Genomic DNA, 24,421 nt, shown 5'->3' with positions numbered 1-24,421 from the left:
ACATCTCAAACATTTGATGGTCAATGCAATTTCGAGAATCACTGTATGAGGGGAGATGATGCAGTACATGTGACTGCGTTCATTGGTAAGGCTATGCCCTCTACGACCTAGCGGAGGCTGATTAACTGTCCCAGAAGTCATATGCTGACAGTTGATCTTAGCTAAAGTAATCGCGCAGTTCAGAAATGCTTTTGAAGGCACGAAGAGCATTGCTTCTGGCACGTCTTAGGACGAACTTTCACCCTTTATTGCTGAATGGCTTAAAGTTCAGGGAACGGACAACTTCAGCTAATTGACCAGGTCAAATTCTGCATTCATCGGAACAAGCTTACCATTACCACCATTGCACGATAAAGGGCATTCAAACACTGGATCTAACGGGAAAATCTTTCTAAGACAGGGTGATGCCACCGTCAAGCTCACGAGGCTAGACGCTAGTCGTCCTTAGTCGTCTTAGAGTCAGAGGGCGCCAGGCACTCAATATGTCTTAACCTTTGCTCACTTCTGATCACTATCCAATATTACTCTCTAATATAGAGATCTAAGTGGAGCTGCGTTTGTCCCGAAAGTGGCTTGTGTTGCTTGTTCCCTTTTCTCTCGTCCTTTTAATCGTCACTATTCTTGCATCCTACTCCGTATATTGTCGTATCGGGAAAGAGGGTAGTCCAGCTGATTCTGTTTTTGCTCCAACGCACCCACGCCTCCGAGTGCTTCAACGACCTTGCGTATATGTTAGCCACGTACAGTAGAGAGAATGTAGAGCATACTGTCGTTATCAGACTATCTTCTCCTGGCTTATCCGCACTACTCTCCCACCACATACCACCTCCTAGCCCTTTGAGCCTAATGTATTCTGCTTTACACTCTGCAACCAGAGGACTATCGTAGCTGATAAAGGTCCGCTCTGAGTCGTAACTGTAGCTTGCAATTATGCTGTCGTCTGTGTGTTCTTCGGCTCCCGGCCGCGGCAGAGCCTTGTAGTCCCAGACGCCGTCTTCCCAGCTGCCTTCACCTATGCCGGAAAATGGTTTACCAGGGCCCGTTGTATTTGTGAATGCCCGACCATAAAGAGGCATACCCAGAACAATCTTGCTTGGTATAACTCCGCGATTAAGATAATTCTCGAGAGCCTCTTCCGTATTGAATGGCGTGGACTGCTGGTTAGAGCTGCTCTTGAATAGGTTTGCCTGATGTCCAGTGTACTCCGAAAATGTACCTCCTGCGTAATCGTAAGCCATGAGATTCCAGAAGTCCAAATAGGGGTCCATGTCTTTAAGATGAAAAGTACTGATCTTTTGCGGATCTAGATACGGGTTAGGAAACGCTCCCTGCTATCCATGTCATATCACTTCGGACATGTCTTGTCACCTACCGGCCGGGGATGCCACTGTAAGAAGGAACCTTTTCCCAGCAGCATGATTGGCGCCATAATTGTCAAGAGCCTGGTTAAGGATTAGACCCGGAGCGTGGGAGGAGAAAGGAGGAGAAACGTACGGCCCTTAGCTCTCGTAAAAGGAGAGCAAAATCACTCGCCTCTCTATCATTTTCAGGATACTACAGTGGGATCGTTCCATTAGTTCACGTAACGCGGAGAGGAGAGACTGCTGTAACTTGCTTCCCAATCGATATCTAGCCCGTCCAGCCCCAGGTCCTGGAGCAGCTTCACGGAGCTCTGAACGAATGTTTTCCGCCCTGGATCTGTGGCGGCTGGTGAAGCAAAATTTTGAGAATATGTCCATCCCCCAATGGATAGAAGCACTTTAAGGTTCCGGTTTCTTTTCTTCAACAAATATAGTTGTTTCACGCATCCGTAGACATTGTTACCTGCTTCAGACCAGGAATCGCCGGGGTAATGCTTCTCCAAGTCTGCATAGGTATCAGAAAGATACACCTCTCCGGTTTCATTCCGCACATTGGCAAATGCATAGAGGACATGAGTAAGCCTCTCAACAGGAAGGTCTTGAGGATTAAACTTGCGGCCATAAATTCCCTAGGTGGATAGTTAGTCTGTGTGCTATCCGTGCTCTGCATTATCTCAAAGATGTCTTACCCAGTTGACGAAGTAGGCAACGGATCTATAACTTGGGCTTAGGAGGCAAACCAGTGATATTTCTTTCTCAGAAACCGGGCCATGTGGTCTTTCGAGTGTGCATTGCAAAAGATTGGCCCGTTAGGCTACGCAATGAAGGGATTAAGAACCGAATACGGTCAATTGGTGGAGTCTGATGAAGCCTCCTCTAGGTCGAGATCACACAGTCTTTGATGGCTTATGTTATGCCATCTGAAGAGCAAGAAGTTGGAAGCAGAGAGTCGTGTGTTCATTGTCTGCATACTTTTGTTTCCGGGGCTGCGAGAGACTTCTAGTGTGAGGTTCTTGTGCCATATATATGAGGTTACAGAGGCCATTCAAATGTATATATTTATGTTCGACGAGCTAGAAATGAACTATCAAATCATTGAAAGTCGGACGGTGCTTATGACGACCGGCGGTATTGGTATAAGTTTGCTACATACATAGCCATTGTGCCAGGCGCAGAGGGAAGGAAATTGACTGTGTGAATCTGGAGTGCCCGTTAGACCGATGGGCTTTTGATAGAGACAGCTGTGGCGTTGCAGATGCGTGTAATAAGTTCAACTGGCCATACATATTGCGTTTTCATTAGTGACTCTACTTCTGTGATAATTTCAGCTGCTATCTGGAACGAAACTAATATCTAGTACTCCCTAGCTTAACAACTCTATCTGCGCTCATTTTCAGGCATGAGCCTGCCCACCATCCAGGCCCTACAATGGCAGCCCGACGGTTAGCAGAGGATCCTTTTCTGACTTTCAATTTTCACTTACAAAAATATAAGCAATATCTCCCCTGATCAGGTTATCAGTGCCCAACATGACGGCGCCGTTCGAGAAACCTCTTACTAGCTTTCGCTTCTTCTCCTGGAGTTCGAGAATGCGTATCTCTATCGTGTCTGCTACCAGAAGCCGGTAGACACGAACATGCCTTTCTTGACCAATTCTATGCACTCGACCGATCGCTTGCTCCTCGATGTACGGGTTCCACGAGGGCTCCATAATAATGACGTTGGATGCACATGTGAGATTCAATCCTGCATTTCCAGCCTTGAGGGACACCAGTAGGACCAAACAGTCTGGCTGCGAGGCGAAACTTGAAATTGCAGAGCCGCGCTCTGCCGGAGTCATACGTCCGTCGTACCGACGGTATTTCCAGCCGCTCCTCGCGATAGGGACCTCAATGAGATCTAGGAGGGCAGTGAAATGACTAAAGACAATAACCTTGTCTCCAGTTCCTTGGTCTCTGATTGCCTTTATGATCTCCGCAGCTTTTTCAATCTTCGAGCTGTTCACCCACTTCCTTGGTAAGGCATGTCCATATGCCACCCTCGCTTCGTGGTTCTCCCAAACTTGCTTTCTCATCGCTGCAGAGCTTTGCTTGCCAGCGCTGCTCATCTCAGACGGAGCCACCCCGTACCGAAGGGGAGGAATAACGTGGTCAGTGCGGCAAGCCTCCAAGCCAATGTCCATCCCACTGCCGCTATCTTCATCGTCTTCGTCACGCTCGTCGTTCAGTCCAAGGAGCGCTTTGAGCGACGAAGGAAAGAGCGTTGAACTGCCTTGGTTGGACGACGAGAAATTGTGACTCAGCACGAAAGAGCTATAGTCTGTCACTTTTTGTAAATCAACGGTCACGCGACAGCTGTGGCAGCGAAACCCCACGGGCACTTCGGTACTTGCTCCCTCCGGCGCAGTTGTGGAGCACATCTTCCCAAAGCACGCCAGACAGACACTGTGTCCGCATGGCGAGAAAATAATAGGGCTATATGCTCTCTCTAAACAGACAGGGCATTGAAATATAGTCTCGTTATCTCTCAGACGAGTGACGACCTCCTCGGGAAGGCATAATGCGTTTGCCGCCAAGTGCTCCTCGCTCCTTGATGATTGAAGAGCGGTAAGTGCTGCACCGGAAAGGAGAAGTATATGGCAGCAAGCCTGGCGGAGGTATTGTAACAAGCTCAGCACATTAGGAATTTTCCGCTGTTCTCCTCCATTGTTAAGATACCGTTGCACATGGCGCTGTGTAAAGCTTTCCAGGACAGCATAGGTGCATCGCTCTTCCTCCGTGAGGGCCACATATACGTCCTCTATAGTTACCGAAGGAAGCTCCACGATCGGTCTCCCGTTGAGGATCGTCGACTTTGTTCGTCGCAGCATGATGGTCTTTAGAAAACCCTGCAGCTGCATGTCTCTCGCAGTCTCAGCGTCATTCCCTCTACCGATAGACTCCGATTTGAGAATCTTCAACCATATTAGTAGGATGCAAAGGCATGTTAAAGTTACGATCTCTCCTATCGGACTTACACTATTGAAGCTGTCGGTATTAACGTAAGGTTGGATCCTCAAGAATTTCAATAACGAGTAGAGCTCCCCCAGGTGGTTCATTAGTGGTGTTCCGCTAAGACACCATCTATAGGTGGCCGCGACTTCGCAACAGGCCATGGCAGTCTTTGATCTAGCGTTTTTAATGCATTGTGCCTCATCCAGAATGATGCGTTGCCACGCCCTGCCGTCTCCAAAGATCGGTGAGTCGTAGGGTTTCTGCTTCAACTCGGAACAGAGGGTCCCGTAGGTAGTTAAAACGACATGGTATTGACATAGATCCTGAAAGGTCAGCCGGCCTTTCCGCCGATAGTACACAAAGACACGCTGGCCTGAACCAAAGATGTTCTCGGTCTCACGCTCCCACTGGTGGATCAATCCCGCGGGAGTAACGATGAGAGTCGGTAGCGTCCGCGCATCGGGGCAAATTCGTGATTTGACGAGCGAGAGGGCTTGTGTGGTCTTCCCTAACCCCATGTCATCCGCAAGAATTCCTCCCTTCCACTCACTATCTTCCATGGATTTCATCCAAGTCACCCCTTCCACCTGGTGAGTCATCAGGGCGATCTTGAGCGGTTTGACACAGCTGTCTGTTCTAGCTCTAGCCGGCAAAATAGTGGTTCTCTTGCTGTCGCGTGAGTATGTGTCGGCATATTCCGGCGAACCAAGACTGCAGTTCGGGGTGCTATGTACCCATATTAGGTCTATTCCAGAAACTAAATACAGTAGGTAAGGCTTACGTTGGTTGGGAAACCAGCAAAGGATGCGTGGTATTGGACGAGCAATTCGCTAAAATGCCTGACCCGGCTCCTGAGTCCGGAGGGAGACTGGTATTCTGGGCCCGCATGCTCAAGGCAGGATGTAGTCTGGATCCTGATTTGCCGCCAGCTTCCAAGTTGGAGGGTATGGTGAGCGAAGGAAGATCTTCCCGGTGACCTAGGGATATCTGGGCCCCTGGTACCTCACGATAAACGCTACCCCAGATGTCACATAAAGTGCTAGATCTCCCAGAGCCATCAGCAGATACCGCGTTGTTACCCTCACCTACCCTCTTTTCCAAAATTGATGGGTTTATGCAGAGGATTTCGTCACTCGCCACCGTATCAAAATTCCCACTCAAGCCCGGACTGATAGGCTGCTGGTGCATATACTGATCTGGCAAAGCCTGTCGGACAGTTGGGATGGAGAGCTGTAAATTGCTGCTTTGTACTTCCCCCGATAGTAGAAGCGAGGCGTTGCGGTCTGGGCACCATCCTCGAGCGATGTCTCCTGTTGCCATCAGACTGCAATTTGTTCGTCCTCCGGGTACTACCTCGTAAGTATTATCTGGTCCGCATCTATCAGGTCCGTTTTCCGCATAATGAATGCATTGAAAGGAAGGCATGTTTCGTGAAAGTCTCTCTGTCCCGATGTAGGAAGAATCAGCTTCGCCTTCGCGGTTATGTTTTGGAGGCAACATAGCTGCGTCTGTGTCCTCGAGTTCACTCAGTTGGCGTTTCCGTAAGACCGCTGACGGCACCTGAGATATCGGGGTCGCGGGAGGTAAGTTTAAGATTGGATCAGCCGAGGCGATGTCTCCGGAACTCAGTCGGGGGTGATCCATAGTGAGTCCAAATGGTGAGTAAGCTTCTTCAGAATATGGTAACTCAGAGCTATCCATGTTTATTAAGTAGAACAAAATCGCCACGGGTGGGAAGGCGTATATATACTAAGATAGCCACTTACTTCGGCAAACAGACTCGCAAGCCTGTTTGGAAGGGAAATTGTTGTACGACAGAGGACGGTATTCTGAGAAGTAAACCGAAGGGTGCAGAAATAGTTGGATGATAAACCCATGATTCTCTTTTCCCGCTCGATTTTTCCAATCGCGCATCCAGGAACCCCTTCGTTGATCCACTCCTCATTTCCTGTATGACCTCTTGTTCGGTATTGAGTGCAGGCAACCATACAACACGACCGCTCGACTTCGCTGCATGTAGCAGTTTGCAGCATGTTGAACGCGGACCACACTTTCCTATCTACTTGATCCTCGAACAGCGACTTAAATGGGATAGCATGAGCAATGTAATTGAAGAATGGAACCACACAGTTTGCAAACCACCGTCAATACCACAGCACCAGGTCAATAAATATGCACATCCTCCAACTACCACTTGAGATATTGTATCAGATTGTCGAGAAGGTACGTTCTCTCTGACACATTAGGAACCGGGTGCTCTTTCCAAACTGAACTTGACACTAGCTGGATCACGAGGAACTCTGGAGTCTCCGTAGTTGCTCGGTAGCTCTCCAAGCGGTGTCAGCGCCTTATCTGTTCCGCACTGTCGAAATCAGATTTAATCGAGACCTACCGGAGTTTGTCAACTCTCGTCCAATATCACCTCGTCTTCGGAAGGCTTTGACCCGGTGGTCTTTCCACGTTAAGATACTTGAGATTTGGGCAGACGAAGATCCGATAGAGCCCCAGTTTTTCCGGCTCCTGGCTTGCTTTCAGAATCTCAGGACCGTCAGGAAAGTTTTCTCAGGAAGCCCAAATTGTCTGTGCTAACATGAGTGTAGGATATGTTATCCTCCGGCTGTGACAAGCCTGCGACAACTACTGGCACATATTGCCTGCCTGTCGTCAGTAAGTACACTGAGCGTTGACTTCATGTCTCCTCGTACGTGGAGTGGGACTCCGAAATTCGATCACCTTCGAAACTTGTGCCTCTCTTGCATGGAACACGAACCTGGGCTATGTGTTCTTCCATCGTTGCCATTACTGGAAACCCTATGCTTGAACTTTTGCTGCTATTGCCTAGAGTGTCCAAAGAATGGGCGATGGCCTTGTACTGAAGTTCGATTTGACGAGCTACCTCGACTTGTCTACCTGTCCGTCTCCGGAGCGCAAAACACAAATGTCGTCTGCTCGGGAACGGCGTACCGACTGTCAAAATTACGCATAGATGACTCTAATGGGTCAATCTTGAGCGTGGTTCTTGCTTGTGTCGGCGTACAGTTGGAGGAGATATCCATCTCGAACTGCGATTTTGACATTGACGCTTCCGTTTCTCTGGCGGCCAACTCCGGGTTGAAGTCAGTAAGAATATTTGATTCCAGAAGTAGCTTGTGTCTCCTGGATCTGGCCGAGATTCCGTCAACCGCATGCTTCGATATTCGAATCCATCCCAACGATTTTGAGCGACTAGAAGATTGGCCACGGGTTATGCGACTGCTGAGGAGCCACCGTGTTATTCTCAGTTTGAATAGCTACGAGGATCTTCAACTACCATTGAACAAGGGCAGTCGGTTGTGGGAAGTGATATCGCTGCGAAATGTCCAGCTAGAGCGAGGTGACTGGCTATGGTTGTTGGCTTGCCATAGAGGCTTCTTCCGTCGGAAAGAATTTGACGTTTGCGCAATGGCAAACTTCGTTGGCCTGGAAGACTTCGCTGCCATGGGAGGTCAATTGCCCTCCTAAGGACAGTGACTTGCAGAAATGGAGAATGTGAGCAATCAAGCGACTGTGGTGTGAATGACACGGCTTTTCATTTCACGTAAGGTTGACGTATGCCCATTAGGGAATCATGGCAAGAGAATGAATCCATAACCGACGGTACTGCCATCAGTTTGTATACGTCACAGTACTGTAAATAATAATGCGGATAGTATTCAGGGCTTCCTTCTAACGCACAGTGCTTGTACTCTAGGTAGTAGATTCTTCAACTAACCGACCCTTCCACCTAAGTTACAGGGTCGCCCGCTAGGGCGACCCCGCCACCTCAACGTAAGGAGCCATCTCAACGTTAGATTTTTTGACGAGACAACGTTTAAAGCTTCATTATATCCCCAAACCATAAAAATATATGTATTTCCTATAGATAAAAGGAACTCTAGGATCTACTCTGTCTTTCTAGATAGTCGCGATCGCTTAATAATTATTCCGCGATCAATTGCATGATCAATCAATTCTGTCATCACTGTGCGCCATATCTTCCGTAGCTTCAACCTCTCCTTCATATCATCATGATCCTTCTTTAGCTTCTTTATCCGTGATAGGCCTGAGCTAGATACAGTGCCTCCTGTCTGTATCCAACGTTTTGAGGCCCTAGATCGCTGTTCACGGGCCTTCTGCGCTGCAGCTGAGGCATAGATCTCCTTAGAGAGAGCGGCAACAAGATGAGCCTGCGCAACAGCACCTTTAACCAATAGCTTCATATTATGCATTTGATCGTAGCCTTCTAGGTGAGGGATTCGATCACCAACTGTTTTGAATCGAGATACTGTCTTTGGTGTGCTTCCCCAGGTCCAGATAGTCTCATTACTTCCCTCCGAAGGTGGCGTACAAGGTTGATATTCTGGGAGGTTCGTGATCACAATATCTGGATTCCATGGAACTATCCCAGTAAGCCGGAAGCCAGCTAAGATAGTAGATTTCTTGAAGGTCCGGCGTCGTATCTCTGAGAGAGCATGTAAGAATTCAATCTTGGTGAACTTCCCACATCCAGATTGGGTGGCATCCGCGATAGCTTCACTATGCCAGTGTTTGAAGACGTTAAACACAGCAACGTCAAGAGGCTGAAGAATATGGCTTGTATGTGGAATCAAGAAGAAGAGAATGATACGATTCTGCTCACAGAATCGAACAAATTCATAGGTGATATGGGAGCCATATCCATCGCAGAGAAGTAGTCAATATACCCCCTTCTTAGATCTTACTGTAGCGGCATGGAATTGCTGAATCCACCGATATGCCAGTTCGTCGTTGATATATCCAGTCTCAGAGATGCCAATAAAGCTTCCTTTCTCAGTGTAATCAAACCATCCCTCCATGATCACCCTTCCGGTCATGATAATCAATGGAGCAATGGTTTCACCTCCAGCAGAGATAGCCTCTACTAAGGTTACATACTCAGTATTAGTATTGCTCGGTGTGAATAGCTTCTTTGTTGTTTCCCTAGTAACAATCCATTGATCTTTTCCAACACCAATTCAGAAGCCTGTCTCATCGAAATTCCATATATCTTCAACGGCGATTCCCTTCTCTTGGATGACACGCTCTAGACGGTTATACCAGTCTTGTATAACCTCAGGCTCATGAGCCTGCTGCCGATCCAGCTCTATAGCCCTTATCTTCCTTCTTCGGTACTCTGGATTGCGATCAAGCCATCGTTTAAGCCATCTCATATCAACTTTTGGTGGAGGGGTCTTGGGGTCAGTATGATCTGCGCGTAAGATCTCATTGACTGATTTAACGATCTGCTTCGGCCGCGGAGGGATAATCATCTCATCTAATGTGTTGATATACGACTTTAGAGCAAGCTCCTGGGTGTCATCAAGCTTCCGATTCAAAGGTGTTCGTTGGCTTCGAGATTGACGTCCTTTCCAACGCGCTCGCAGACGCGACACAGGGACCCCAAAATCACGCGCAGCTTTTGCAATATTAGGTTTTTTTTGCTGACGCAGGTGTTCAACAGCATTTTGAATCTTAGCCTCAATTGTATGGTAATCACTAGGCATTGTGGTTGTTGGATAAAACTAGATTCTCTAAAAGTTGTCGATATTTTGAAAAATCTAACGTTGAGATGGCTCCTTACGTTGAGGTGGCGGGGTCGCCCTAGCGGGCGACCCTGTAACTTAGGTGGAAGGGTCGGTTACTGTAAGAAGGGATGTCTAAACTTAGACGAAGGTTTCCGAATTGCCAATTCTCGATGGTAGAGGATCAGCCTTTTCCGGCGGCAGCCAAGTCAACCAGCCAGAACTTTTCATTCCCAGGGTAAGAACGGGGACTATCGTCAGGTTCCGTTGCAGTAGTACTTGCTGAATTAAAGAAATATTTACTGTGAAATACGGTCGATGAAAAAAGCAACTGATTTGTACATTGACTTAGATTGTCACATATTTAGGAGAGGCAAAAAAGAGGAAATTTACGGCTCTTCAGAAGGATAAAGTATAGTATTGGATGACACTAAATTTGGCTCTATACAGTAGTAGCTCTGTATTAGCGAGCATTTTCGAGCTAGTTTTGGCTTCCTCGAAACAAGCGTCACCGCAGTGAGCCATGCTTCAAGTACTAAGCCTCAGCACCACGTCAAGGTACTAGCTCATAGCTGAGGTAAAAAAGGAAGGGGTCACAATGTTGAAATGACACGGACGAAACAGTGTCAAAGCAACGGACGTTGCCGTTTCTCCGCCACGGACACGCCCGAAGGGGTCACAATGTGACGGAGAGACTTTGGGCGTCGCCAACCAAAAATAAAAGGAGGGGGGGTCCAATGTTGAAATGACACGGACACGCCCGAAGGGGTCACAATGTGCCAAAGCAACGGACGTTGCCGTTTCCACTCTACGGACACGCCCGAAGGGGTCACAATGCAGCGAGGAGACTTTGGGCGTCGCCCTCTAAGACAAACTCACAGATCTGTGAGTTGTGCCTTTCCACACATTCAGAGGGAAAGGCGGCCCTTATATATTCGTGAAAGCCATCACGTGATCGGATGTCCGGTCCTCCGGTCCTTCCACCACGGTCTAGCCTCCTGGAACCGCGGAATATGGTGGGTCCCCAAGGCCCCGCTTGACATGATCAACTCCAGCAACGCGTTCAACGTTTCTTTCACTACTGACTGACCCACGATTTAATTCCTGTTCCAGCCGAGCGCTCCAGGGGTAAGCCCCACCTTCTCAAGGATGATGAACGGCCATCAATCGTGTCTCTCCAACGCCAAGAACGATCACGGGAAAAAAAAAGGAGGAAGGAAATTGATGAACCATAGGGATCCAGAGCAATTAGGCAAACCCACATGGTGCTAATTCTATAGAAGTTACAAGTTATTAATCACCAGCAAAATTAGTTTAACCACCGACGGGTTAAAACCTCTGGCCCTGGTTGCACTTTGAAAAATCTTAAAATATCTCGAATCCGCCCAAATGAGGGCCCAAACAATCTTCTTTAGCAAATCCTCGTTTACAGTCTCTCATTAGAATGGCCACTAAGATCAGCTCTTCGTCTGGGCTGATAGCAAACTCAGCGGGGCACAGCCGTACTTTGGAGAGCATGCGCCTGCGACATCTAAGTCTCGATGACTCGCCCGTTGAAGCTCTAACTCTCTCACGGGCTTGTCTGGAGGTGCTCGAACGAGGGCATAGCCTGTCGTGGTATTTAGGTGCGCCTTTCAGGGTCAACATCATCCAGGAAGCGGTGAGTGCGTTGTTTGAAAACCCGCGTCCGCAGCTGTGTGGCACTGAAGCAGCTGGACCGGGTCACGCCCAGGAATGGGATGACATTGTACGTGAATTTGATCCTTGGCGGTTTGAATACCATGGCGGAGCCGTTTATCGGGGTCATTTCCGTGGCCAGCTGGTTCAACTATCCGAAAATGATTGGAACATGATGCAGTCAGGCGTTCCCCGAATGCTTGTCAGTTCCTGGCCACCCATGCGGCATATACATGCGGAGCTCAAAACACTCGCATATTCAATCACAGAACTGAGCAAGTGGAATCGGCAGGCTTTGGAGGGTGCGTAGGGCTGCCCCAGTGGATCTCCATCGAAAGCTGACCTTGAAGAATAGCCGTTAAACAGAACAAGTTCCTACTCCATACGTTGGCAAGCCGCATCGGATGGCTTCACGGACATTCCTGACAGAGCTCTAGCTCCGCCCAGGTACCACCGGACTGCCCTGACGCGGAACCGCACATTCCACCATCTGCAATGAACAGATCGGCTACGGCTTCAGCCGACATGGATGCTACGGAGCGCTCCGGTGAGGTTAGCGTCGAAACCTCTGCGAGTTATGTACAACAATCAGAAGCCACACAGCACTTGGTACAGAATGAGCATGAGTCGCCGCCAGTACGGTGCGATCGCCCAAATGAAATCATCGAAATGAAGCGTCGTGATGATCTAAATCGTAAGTGAAAGAATAGCCTGTCCGCGTGGTCCGGTGCTTACAAAACCTTAGGGCATGAGGTAGTCTCAGAGACGGTACTGGATGATGGGGATATACCTTGTCAAGAATCAGATCAAGCACGCAGACGTCGCAAAGATCAAAACCGAAAGGCTAAGGAAAGGAGGATACGGCGGAGGGCTTTGAGAGCATCTCGTGCGAGATCGGGCTCATGTATCAACTAGTCACTTACTCTATGACTGGATATATGGGTACAGTGACCGCAGGTCGAAGCTCCAGAGCATGGGAGAAAGTTCATAATCAAGGATATCTGTTAGTAAAGACGAAGGCAGTCGAGATATTAAGCACGGTGATTGCGCTAGTGAGGTATTGGTAGCGTGGCAGCTCGTTTCATCCTTATCCTGCATCACATTAAGCGATTGACGTAGATCTGGGTTCTTCTAGGGCACGATGGTCATCATCGCGGCTGTTATTCCCAGCCACATTTGAGCAGTATAATCCTGAAGTATCAATTGGCAGCCGTCAAAATATAGCCAGTTAGCGTTACTCTGGCCAGCCACCGTTGTGTCCTGTACAGTTACATCTAGCCATCTGGAGGAATAAGGGAAGGAAGCCATGGAACCTAAAGATTCAACACCGCAGGACGAAAGCGAAACAATTAACTTGTCCGCTACTGTATGAGAGCCACGGCATATACTGTAGGTACTTCGGCGGATTATGCAATCTTCTACTGCTAATACAGACCAAAATATTTCAGGTTCCAGTTTCTCTTCCCTTACCAAGTACCTCTATAAGGCGCCACCTATATGCTTATACGGAACTAATATCGTACTAGATCGTATTAGAGTCATCTTAATCTATACTTAAATATGGGTCCAAATAAAATTACGAACTCAATGAGGGAGGCCTAATGGTGATTCTTCAATCATGATGGTTTTCTAAGGCTAAGTGCCTATATATATTTGCACTTCCATACCATACTCATACCAATTCGCACAGGAATAACTGCCTTCCAAAAAATTAGCAACTACTTCAAAGCCGTAATACGGAAACTTATACTGAATAGTTACATTATAAGAGTATCAGAATGTATAGATCATAACGGATATTCAGTAGTAACCATATTGTTACTTATAGAGACAGTACCTGGAGCCTTGGAGAGCTTAGAATTGTTCCAGCACTCAACGACATTCACATGAGAGATATTGGCAAGTAAAAGTTGACATCGAGATTCGGATCCTGTTGTGTTCATTAGTATAAATCCAATGCTCATAATTAACAGGAATGCATAGCGTGTGCGGCTCAGGAGAGTGGCGGCCTTAACAATGATCACAAAAACTCGGGCTCCTCGTTGAGAATGTGCCGGCCCTATCGCAATTTCTCTACACAATGGCTTGCCTTAAATCTTTCTCCGGGCCTTAATATCGCTGCGCTGTCACACCGACAGTCTGAGATTGTATCGGCCACGAAAGAAACAAGGCGGCTCCTTTCCAAAATAGCTCAGTATTGGTGTCATCAGCCTGGAGAAAGAGGCACAGAATCACTTTGCTAGTCGTGGTGATCAATCATTGAGAGAAGTGGTTCGGAAAAAGGGTACAGCGGAAGAAAAGGATTTAGAAGGCATCGATAAAACATTAAACGAGGTATAGTGGTTTCAGATGTGAGGAGTTTGGTCTCAAGCTGGTGAAAATAATAGACGACTCCAACCTAGGGATGCCAATTCGAATTCGGTCGGACGGGAGACAAGGCATGGAAAGGCCTTGATTGGAGAGACGCAAGCAATTTTTTTTGGTGCTCCATCCTCGCGCGTAGTTGCGACGCAAAGGACTCTTATCCCAAAATCAAATGGATCACGATCACCACAAGACTTGGTGTTATTTTAAATTAGCCGAGATTTGGTGGACATTGTCAGATGTATATAAATGCAAAGATTGTCATCGATAGCGGGTTTTAAGGCCAAAGAGAGAGATCCAGTGCATAAATCCGCACGCGCCTTGTCAGCATCGGCATTAGCTGTCACACTCGGTTAAAAAGCTCCTCAGGCGTCTTTCTTCAAAATAACAGGTACTTGTATATATATATACAAGAGCAATGGACGAGACTTGATGTGTGACAATGATAGAGCAGGATAAAATCTGTGGTGTCACCCCATACACCTTCTGAACCGAGGGAGAGTTACCAATATGGGAAGGTGGGGCCTGATGCTCACAAAGAGAGCTTTCTCTGAAGCCTTGGATTGACGTGACTGCCTTCGCGTACTGCCACAGTGTGACTAACACAGGCACTTTGACCCAGACCTGCCAGTTGTGAGTTGGTGTCGCGGTTTTGAGGCAGTGTAAGAAATGGCAGAGCCGGGCTGCTCTGGAAGAAGTTGGCCGCGCGCAGTGTTACGCTAACTGGCTCGGCAGGCATAATTGGAAAATCCTCAGTTCGAGGGATATGCGTAAGGCCAAACTGCACGTAGCACACGATGTCTGCGTGCTTTGCGTCTGACACCCAGCCCTCCAATGTTTCATTGCCAGATTGGTGTGCTTCTCCTGTTGACTAACAGACATAGTTACCAGCTGGATAAAGCTGGAAATCCTTAAACAGCACCACCCACAGAGGCTTTGTGGCAAAGGCTGCGCGCTGGCGTATAATGCTCCCTTCCTGCGCCAGGAGACCAGGATACTGAGAATTCAAGATCTTGTAACCAACTGGCTTCTTGCATACTGGGTTGACCTTTGTTGGGTTGACAATGTCCCATGAGCGGCCTAACGATGCGAGACTGGCACCTTCCACTGCCCGTTGCCGGCAAAAGAATCCGTTGCCGTAAGGGTTAGCCTTGCTGTCATCCGTGTATTGGAGGGGGACAGCATCGCACTCTTGAACTTCATTTTCCAACCCATCAATTTCCGGGTCGATTCTCAAGGAGAAGATATGCTGATGGTTGTGAGCGGTGACTCCATGAGCCACCTCCGTCCCATATGGGTTTGCCGTCTCCGAGGGGTGCAAGCAGTAAGTATTCAGAATCCTGGTCAACCTGACCTCGAGTTTGTAGGTACCGTCCAGTGTGAATGTATGATAAAACCTGTAGTCATAGTTTGCGGCTGTGACGATCTGAGAAATGATCAGTCTCCGGTCTCGTGCCGAGATTGAGCGAGCATCACGGAAGTCAGTGTGTTTGACAAGCAGCCCATTATCCTCCTCGTGAATGCAGATAGCATTTTTTATAACGACCGGAGTGCCCTGCTGGTCAGATATGACCCCGTCGAGGTATTGAATGACGCCTTTGCAATCGCATCCCAGTCTCAATGAGTTAGTCATCAGCCCCATGCCGTATTCTCCAACGTCGAATGCTTGCTTCTGGTGGTGGGGTGGTTCAGGACATCCATAAGGAACCACCATTTCCGCAACACTGATCCGGTAGAAGAGCGGCCGCTGCCTCTTTTCCACCGGATTATATATGCTGATATCTGAGAGTACAATACCCTCCCAGTAATTAAAGCTGATATGCATCTTATAGCCGGCCCAATGGAGCATATTGCCATGCAATTGAAAGGAGACGCCGTCCGGCTGTGTAATATGGATAGGCTTCAGAGTATCGTAAGGATATCCATGCTGGAGAGAAGTGGGTAGATAATTTTGCTGTTTCAATGGCGGACGTGTCCGTTCTCCATCCACTGTACGAACATCCACACTCAAGATCTCTTCAGTTTCTGTGTCCGCAATGACGATAAAATCAAGTGGATGAGCGTACTGATTATCTTCCGGCTTACGTCGGTAGTAAGGCAAGCCTTGCTGGAGCCTACGGTCGCGGCCCCAGCGCTCATCGATCCCGATGGCCCAAGCGTCGAAATATACTTGTGACATATCATAAATACCGATATCCTGGCAGGCTTGGATTACTCGAGGATCGGACCGAGCCACTCGCTCGATGAAGCCAAGGTCGGTGGGAGTGAGAATGGGCATCACATCCTCCACACGTTTCCACTCCTCAATGACACGGGACGTAAGGTTTATGACGGCCTCTATTACTCCCCCAGGAGAGTGACGATCTATTAGGATGGCAAATGCGCGGCGATCCGGACGGGGTCCTTCACCCTGTCTGAAAGCAAGGTAATTAGCCTTGAGCAGCTCCCGGAGAGTCAGACAATTAACTTGATATCTTCGCCAGTGGGTATATCGCGGATTAATTGCGTGGCAGCTCGTATTTCATCCGGAGATAACTGATCTAGAAACTTCACGGTCAGTTATAGAGTGTATGTAGACTATAAGTTGAGACTTCCACCACAAAACACGAAGGGAACATAAACCTAGTGGATGGGAGCACAAAGTTTCAGTACGGCCTGGCGAGCTAACACAGAACCCATTATCTTTAACTCCACTGGTGGTCAGAAGCTCCGTCGTTGGGATATGAGATGGATCCATTTCATCTCTCTAAGGAAAAGGTAAAAGAAGGCCCAAGACGAGCGCGAACACTTTCAAACATGCCCAGGCTTCGAACAATCACCACGGGCTGTTCGAGCTATTTGTAGTGTCTTATTGTTGCTAGAAGCTGACGGGCGTGGGAGTGCTAGTCGCGGAAGAGAAATAGGATAGAATAAAAAAATATAATTAAAATTAAGTAAATTAAAAAAGAAAAAATCAAAAATTAATTACGGGATTATCAAGACGGATTTGATGATCTACGGCGCGTTGAAAGGCTGGTTGAAGACTGTTCAACCAGACCTTGGTGTGGAACCTGTGGCGCCGCGTTGGCGAAACTACTGACTATTTCCAAAAATCAGCCAATCATCAAACACTTGCAAAGAAATAAAATTCCTCCTTTCAAACGACATAATTCACTATCTGAGATATAGTAACGACAACAGTGTACGCTGCATGTGCTACATTTGAAGTTGAGCATGCAGAGGTGATCAACACATATTGTTATTGATTAAGTAATGGTGGCCCTGTCATGAGGCAAAGCGCAACAAGTTGATCCACTCGTTCGCCCAATGCGTTCCATATCAAGCCTAATGTTGGCGGCCAACTGGAGAAAGAGGCAGCCAAGCTCAACTGCCAGTATGCTACTATCTTCGGGCGCGATGTATACTGACCGATTCATGCAGCTCATGCATTTGCCATGGTGGAAGTTTGAGACTAGGAAGTCATACTATTTTTGAGCCCAAGAGCCTAGAGAGAAATAGACATATTAATGGTCCTTGATTTGTGTGACTCTTACCAGCAAACAATCTTCTGACCTGTATCTTCGAGAGTCATCCCTTACAGAACCGACACGATGCTATTTACTGGGTACTTTGACTTCCTGAAGCAACGCCGTCATGACAGCAAAGAGGAGAGACCTAAAACGGATGACGAAATGGACGCAACTATCCTCGTCAGTGACCTGAGGCTGCCTGTATCGAGTAAGGTCTTGATATCTGAGAGTTTGCGTTTTCATCAGTGGTTTTAATGCAATCCAGGCGAAACAGAAGTGCAGCTCCAGTACGTTAACATTCACTGTGTCTGGCGCACATTGCAGCTGATGTGTTGTGGAGAATATACAACCAATCCTTGCCTAAAAACACAGCTGCCAGGTATGCATATTAGACAACACCCGTGGGACTGCAGTATTGACTAATTCAAACTGAAGACGAGGACGGCCAACTCACCCAGCATGCATCTGTGTACCAGCTAGCAGAGTATTAAGGTTTGCCAGAAGATCTCCAAAACCTCGCCTTTGAGAACTACAAGAATATGGTTCAGCGAGGCCACTGGAAAACTGAAGATTTTCTTACCTCCATTAACACAGTCCTGCATCCTATCTTACCGGGTGACTTACTTGATGTCCATGAAAAAGAAAATCTGAAGGGAAGCAGAATGGTTATTTTCATGTTGCACCATCTCCACAGGTACTGTGGCAGGTTCGAGGATAGTTTGCTGGTGTTCTGTCTCCAATCGTCACCTGTCTTCCTAGAATTGTTCTTGAACACTTGGTCAAAGTATCCGGGGAAGAGGAAAAGGTCCGTACAGTAATGTCAACTGGTATTACTGGAGAGGGGTCGAAATGGTCAGAGATTAGATGGACTTAGACCAAGCAGGCTGGGGAGCTAATGGGTTGCGATTTCTGATGATTAACAGTGGTGCAATAAACATTTTATGTTTCCAAGGATACTGATCCTCTTTCTAGATTTCCTTAGAAACGATTAATAGGTCGAAGCCGCGCACTAAAGCCTTCGCCATTGTTAGAAGGGCTCCTAAACAACACGATACTGTGAACACGTAGATGTCAGCGCCGCACCAACGAACGGTAATCTATCTATTGGTAAAGGGTTGAAGTATTGAAAAGAATGAACTCCCTAGTAAGAGCGAATGCAACCTACGAATGAAACAACTTGTCTTCTCCGGGGATGTTCATGTGCAAAATATCTTAATATAATGATTACCTCTTCTCATCGCACCACGCATTCCCTCTTCCATACCCCGGCAAGCTAACTAATTTCCGTATCTTAGTACATCTGCATATTGCCAGGTACTATAGATGTCGACACCATAGAAGTGCTAGACAGTTCACCGTATGCGATTGCCTTCATACAACCTGAGTTTCATCTTTCACCGTAACTACTGCCCCAACAGGAGCCGTAGCATTTGTGCCCTCGGTCCTCGTTCGTCCAAGCCACAGCATTGTCGGTACTGAACTGATAACAGTCACGAGAGCCAAGAGCAGTACTGTCGCCGCCCAGCCAAACTTCTGGTAGACGAAGCCAGCTCCAAGTGGCCCGGCCACGAAACCAAGTGCGAACATGACGTTAGTCAGCCCGTAGACCTGTGCGATAGCCCCACCTGCTGGGAAGCGGTCTGGGTAGTCCATTGCTTGACTTTCCGCCATTGCGACGGCATCAATCCATGACGATATTTCTGAGAAAAGATTAAAAGTGCCTGCTACCACGAGCAACATCACGAGAAATGTTTGGTACAATGCACCGTCGTGACCAACAAACGATAGGCACCCTAGTGCGACGCCGGTTCCCACATATCTAGCTGTTGCACTTTTCCTAACGCCGTGTTGTTGGATTGTTTTTCTAACCAATGGCGACAATACAGATGGACCTAGCAAAGCCACGAAAGAACCACCTGCCTGCATTGAATTCCAGCCATACGTATGCCACACAAACAGCGGGAGTACAGAGTCCAAAGCTCCGCAGATGAAAGCCGACTGGAAAGAGCCCCAGATTGCCGTCCACATTCGGCATGTAGTGAGCAAATATAGCGTCTCCGAGAGCTTTTTGCCCCTCACCTTCTTAGATGGCGTCAGTTGTGGACCTTGGACCAGAAGTAGACGCAGAGCAAAGTCGATGCTGAGAATAATGAATGCGGTCACGTAGGTCCTAAAGTATCCCCAGTAGAGGAAAACCAAGCCACCGAAGATAGGCCCAGCCGACATGCCAGCACTTCGTCCCAGAGTCATGTATCCCAAGTAGGGTCCCACTTGAGTGACTCCAACGCGGTCAGTGATAATAGCCAGGGGCACTGTCCATGCCACTGCCCCAGACAGGCCTTGTAATAAGCGGCCGACGACAAATAGCGAGACCGATTCCGAGAAGGAAAGAATCAAGGTAGCGCCCACCAGTCCCAGGAGACTAGCTAGATATGGCCACCGCCGAGTGGCGCTCCTATCCGCCCAACATGCGCATATTGCTATCGGATCGCATATTAGCTTGAGCAAAGGTACTTCCAAAGAGACTCACGTGAACCGACGGCAATGCCCGCACCATGGACGGCCAAGAGGATAGAAACCCACGCCTGCACTAGGATTGTGTTAGTATAGGACAGATAAAAGCGAAAAGCACATTGGATGCCTACCGTCCCGTTCATGAATGTGAGCCTTCTCCACTAATGCAAATGGCAGGACAGGTACAGCCTGATGGGTATTAGTCCTTTAACCTTGAGCGGACGCTATGTCGTTTACCAGAGAATAAAGGTACGTATCCTAAGCACCGGTTAGAATAATTCTAGGTAATACTCATAGAACAAGTCACGGACTGTGAAGAGAGTGAATCCACATGTCAATACTGTGAACCAAGTGGACGAGCGTTGCTCTGCCCATATCGGACTTCCATTAAAAGCGACAGAGGATAATGAGAACGAAAGTTTGCCTATCATTTTAATGAGACTCACCACACTGGCCAACTACGTAGCTGATACTAGCCTCCGCGTTTCCTTTATATGGCAGTGATTTCTCTCTGGTAGATATCCATCCCCCGCGCCAAGAAACCGATGCGATGTGTGGCGCCCCCACCGGTCCGTTGTGTCTCGCGTCTAGAAGCTTTCCCAACGCCAAGGGCGAGTCGAATCTTGTTTCAATCAGTTCAATACATGCATTACTCCAGGTGTTTCCCGCAGGCGCACCATGGCTAGCGCATGCTTAGTGCCCATTTTCCATGGACAAGCGCCCAAGTTATGCTCGGCTACGGCGGAGACCTTGGATAAATAAGAACTGGACCTCGGGCATTTCCGGCCTTATGCGGTACAGTCAATATAGTGACAGCCTTCGAACAGCGTTCCTAACTTTCGCACAATGTCTACTCCATCAGATTTGGGTTTGTCCTCAGCTACAACCTTTCCTTATTCCGTGGCCGTAGCGGTACAAAATCACTTGAAAGACCATGGCAAAGATCGACAATCATTCTTTGTTGGAAACCTTGATTCCGTTCTTGATAGGTTGGAGGAATGGAGGAGAGAGCTGCCGTTTGTCCAGCCCTTTTATGGTATTTCCGTCTTACACAGCTCCTAGTCAATAACCCTTTATGAAAGCTGACTGGGTACACTATATCTCAGCGGTCAAGTGCAATGACAACAAAACATTGTTGACTCTGTTGTCGAGAGCCGGGACCGGGTTTGATTGTGCCTCGAAGAAAGAGATGCAGCAGATCCTCCAGCTTGGCGTCAATCCCGAGAGAATCATCTTTGCTGCCCCTCGGAAGGCAGAAGACTACATTAATTACGCCCACGAGCATGGAATTGACAAAATAGTGGTCGATAGTGAGGATGAATTGCGAAAATTGGCGGAGATTGTTCCTTCAGCAATGATTTTCTTGCGGTTACGGGCAGACGACCCAACCTCCCGAGTGCGTCTTTCGGAGAAGTTTGGGTCGGATCTCCTCGAGGCTAGGGGTATATTGCAAGTGGCCGTCGACTTGTCAGTCAAAGTTACTGGTATCTGCTTTCATGTGGGATCGGCTGCTTTGGATCCAGGAGCCTACGTAAGAGCTATCGCAATGGCCCGGGAAGTCTACGACTATAACGAGACTCTGTCCAGCAAGCACCCCATTTTAATAATTGACATAGGAGGCGGATTCACTGAATCCAATTTTCGACTCCTTGCGCCCGCCGTCCGATCTGCTGCTGATATGTATTTTGGCGGAGAAACGGGCATTCAGTGGGTTGCAGAACCAGGGCGGTTCATCGTCAGCGAAGCTTTCTATCTAGTTTGTCGCGTGCTTGGAACTCGGAAACGTCTGGTGGAATATGTCGACGGCCCTAACCAAAACCATTATTTCCATGCGGAGTTATTTGTGAATGATGGGATCTACCAAAACTTTCTCAATGCGCTTGTCGAAGGATATATTCCGACGCCAGTCCCTCTTGACCCCAGCGGGCGCCCATATGGGCTGCCGGAGAGGGAGGATAAATCATACTCATATACCGTCTGGGGCCAGACCTGTTGCGGCGCAGACAAAATCAAGTCCAACTGTCGTCTACGTTGTGAAATGCAGGCAGGGGATCTGCTTTGTTTTCCATCGATGGGAGGTAGGATTTCCGTTGATTGTATGCATATGATTGACTGCTGACAGTACCAGCGTACACCCATGTCACTGCCAGTGGCTTTAATGGGTTTACTGCGAGAGCAATGACGGTCTGGACATCCTCTGTTCGAGGACGCGAGAAGCTGAAGGAAGCAAATCGAGTAGGATCCTGGTGGAATCCGCTCAGTCACGGGGAATCGGAGCTTTTGGTGCGACGAGGCTGATATTTCATGGCTTTAGTGTCTACTTGATACTTTACATCATACCAGCTCTGCCGTTAGTGTAGGGTAGGCCATTAGAATGTTGGTGAATTAGACATAGAGGCTAAGCTACTTGCACTCTTATTAGCTGTAGTCCCACTCCTCCCTTTTTTTGATGCGCAAATTTAAAGGAAACTTCTGCAAGGAGCATAGGGACTAGGAGACCCCGGACGTCTCTATAGCATGCTTTGCGTGTCTACTCGTAGTTCTGGCTCAATTTTTTGCGTTGAAACTGAAAACATTCCTAGTACGCGGCTGTGGCTAATGGCTCTACTAGTCTAGCAAGTTACGGCGCATAGTTAATGCATTGTCCTGTGACAATGAAAAAGCTGACTGGTTCAGTCTAGTGCAAGGTCTGGGTGAAATACAATTGATTTCGTCATTGGTAGTCCATGTTATGTCTGTACTTTGCGCCTGTGTTTTTAAAGACATTGCTCGCGAGTGATCAACAGAAAGTAGCTACTTCGCCACTGGATGGACTTCTATCTTCTTTCCGTTCAACCATTGTGGGTTGGACAATTTTCGTCAGTCCCTCAGTGGAGCGCGCTAGTTGGTGGTCGATTGTTTAGCCTGGTGCGCTAGTACAAAGCAACACAGACCTAAGAAAGCAGCGCGCAAGAACCTCCATCGCTACGCTGACTGAATCAGTCCCCCGAGCTTTGTGACCCGCCCAAAACCTGTAGAGCAGCAATTCTGCGCCGCTCCTACTCGCACGCACTTTGCACCGTTCGTAATTATTTAAGCCCGGAACCCATCGTTCCAATATATCTCACAGGATATTTGTGCTTTTACCACGCTCCTTCCATTCTCCACTTTTCAAATTCTGTACCTATCGCCCTAGCCAAACTTCTTACCACTTGACGATGGCGGGCCTTTCATCAGCTGCGCTATGTGATCAGCTTCTCATTCTTGTCCGCGGATTCGGCGGTGTCTATTTCATTTCGTTGACCGCAAGCGTTCTTTGCAACTATCTCCGTCTCCCGGTCCTTCAAGTGCAGAGCGAGATACCGAGTGCCTTTGCCCTTGTACTATTCTTTATGACGGCAGCGGCATTCTGTGGCTTGAGCTTGTTCAACTAATTAGTGCAGCAGTCTTCAAGCCTAGAGCAAACAGCGACTATACTCCTGATAGCTACCTCAACGGCCTCCTTCGTCTACTTCGAGTATACCGACCGATGGGCCCGGGGCCTTTACATGGTCGCCATATTTGTTTTGGGTACTTAGTTCCTTCTGTGCCTCTGGCAAAAGAAAACAACCTTCCTCGCAGTATGTCTGTCTTATGGATCGCTATGTTTAATCCTGGCTATACATGCAATCATGAGTCCGCGCCCGAATCAACCGCGAATCGCAGATGATTTTGTGAAATACTCGGCACTGAATGCTATAGGAGGCCTGGCCTATTGCCTTCAGATTCCCGAAAGAATCTCTGGCCTTAAATCGAGCTCGGCACTTAGCATGAATGTCTGCGTCGTCGTGGCGGCGATAATCTTCTCTGGGAAGCTGTTAGCAGCCCATGGATAACAGGCCCACTTAGTTGGGTCTGCCGAGTGTGATGTACTAAATGAGTGCGCAATTAGAACAGGTCGCTTTTGTGGCAGGGTTGGTTAACTGAGCGTGGAGGAGCCTAGATTAGAATTAAATTATGTGGTTCATCTGCAAAGCAGTCAGCTTTCTCAGTGTCGTCAATGGTTTTACAGTCGTTCCGGAAGTCGCATTAGATGAAGTTGAGTCTTTGTGCCTGCCGGACAATGGTTCGGAAGTGGGCAGAATCCTTCTCCTGAATCTCGACTTTGGTCTCCTCCAGTGCATAAAACTACGAGCCCATTGTCACGACGCCATTCCTGATTAGATGCACTTATATATTATATATCATCTCTATTTGGATGATTAAATGTCGATTCCTTTTGATTTACGTCAAGATATAGAATTTTGTCCCGTGAAAATTTAGCTCCTTGAGGTTCCCCTCTAATTTCGTCGATTGCATCTTCTTCTGGCCCGGACAGACCCTTGTTAATGAAGTGAGGAAGATCAGATCACATCTTTGTGTATAAGAGAACCATTCTCTTCCGCCTGTCAGAACAAATACACGGCAAGTCTAGAGAATGCGAAGCC

At 48.0% G+C, this 24,421-nt stretch overlaps 5 protein-coding genes across 5 annotated transcripts; 1 reads left to right on the top strand and 4 right to left on the bottom strand.

Moving 5' to 3' along the window:
- Positions 1-615: 615 nt before the first annotated feature.
- Positions 616-2,322, bottom strand: AFUA_7G08490 (glycoside hydrolase family 18 protein; the record flags this gene model as incomplete). Its single annotated transcript, XM_743673.1, has 7 exons — positions 616-720; positions 768-1,303; positions 1,373-1,442; positions 1,495-1,554; positions 1,583-1,990; positions 2,051-2,138; positions 2,255-2,322. 7 exons carry the CDS (start codon positions 2,320-2,322, stop codon positions 616-618), a joined length of 1,335 nt encoding a protein of 444 aa, XP_748766.1.
- A 507-nt stretch (positions 2,323-2,829) lies between these two features.
- Positions 2,830-4,953, bottom strand: AFUA_7G08480 (DEAD/DEAH box helicase; the record flags this gene model as incomplete). The annotated part of the gene is made up of 1 exon (XM_743674.1): positions 2,830-4,953. The coding sequence occupies one exon, from the start codon at positions 4,951-4,953 to the stop codon at positions 2,830-2,832; it is 2,124 nt and encodes a 707-aa protein (XP_748767.1).
- Positions 4,954-14,485: 9,532 nt separating this feature from the next.
- Positions 14,486-16,231, bottom strand: AFUA_7G08470 (putative peroxisomal copper amine oxidase; the record flags this gene model as incomplete). The annotated part of the gene is made up of 2 exons (XM_743675.1): positions 14,486-14,817; positions 14,842-16,231. The coding sequence occupies 2 exons, from the start codon at positions 16,229-16,231 to the stop codon at positions 14,486-14,488; spliced, it is 1,722 nt and encodes a 573-aa protein (XP_748768.1).
- Positions 16,232-18,833: 2,602 nt separating this feature from the next.
- AFUA_7G08460 (putative MFS multidrug transporter) lies at positions 18,834-20,407 on the bottom strand (the record flags this gene model as incomplete). Its single annotated transcript, XM_743676.1, has 5 exons — positions 18,834-19,382; positions 19,542-19,942; positions 19,993-20,052; positions 20,108-20,181; positions 20,268-20,407. The coding sequence occupies 5 exons, from the start codon at positions 20,405-20,407 to the stop codon at positions 18,834-18,836; spliced, it is 1,224 nt and encodes a 407-aa protein (XP_748769.1).
- A 415-nt stretch (positions 20,408-20,822) lies between these two features.
- Positions 20,823-22,274, top strand: AFUA_7G08450 (type III PLP-dependent enzyme; the record flags this gene model as incomplete). The annotated part of the gene is made up of 3 exons (XM_743677.1): positions 20,823-21,012; positions 21,083-22,054; positions 22,105-22,274. 3 exons carry the CDS (start codon positions 20,823-20,825, stop codon positions 22,272-22,274), a joined length of 1,332 nt encoding a protein of 443 aa, XP_748770.1.
- Positions 22,275-24,421: the final 2,147 nt, after the last annotated feature.

Source organism: Aspergillus fumigatus, chromosome 7 (genome assembly GCF_000002655.1).
Source record: "Aspergillus fumigatus Af293 chromosome 7, whole genome shotgun sequence".
In the NCBI taxonomy this organism is placed as follows: domain Eukaryota; kingdom Fungi; phylum Ascomycota; class Eurotiomycetes; order Eurotiales; family Aspergillaceae; genus Aspergillus; species Aspergillus fumigatus.
Note: the sequence above shows the minus strand (reverse complement) of the source record. Positions and strands in the feature narration are given on the sequence as shown.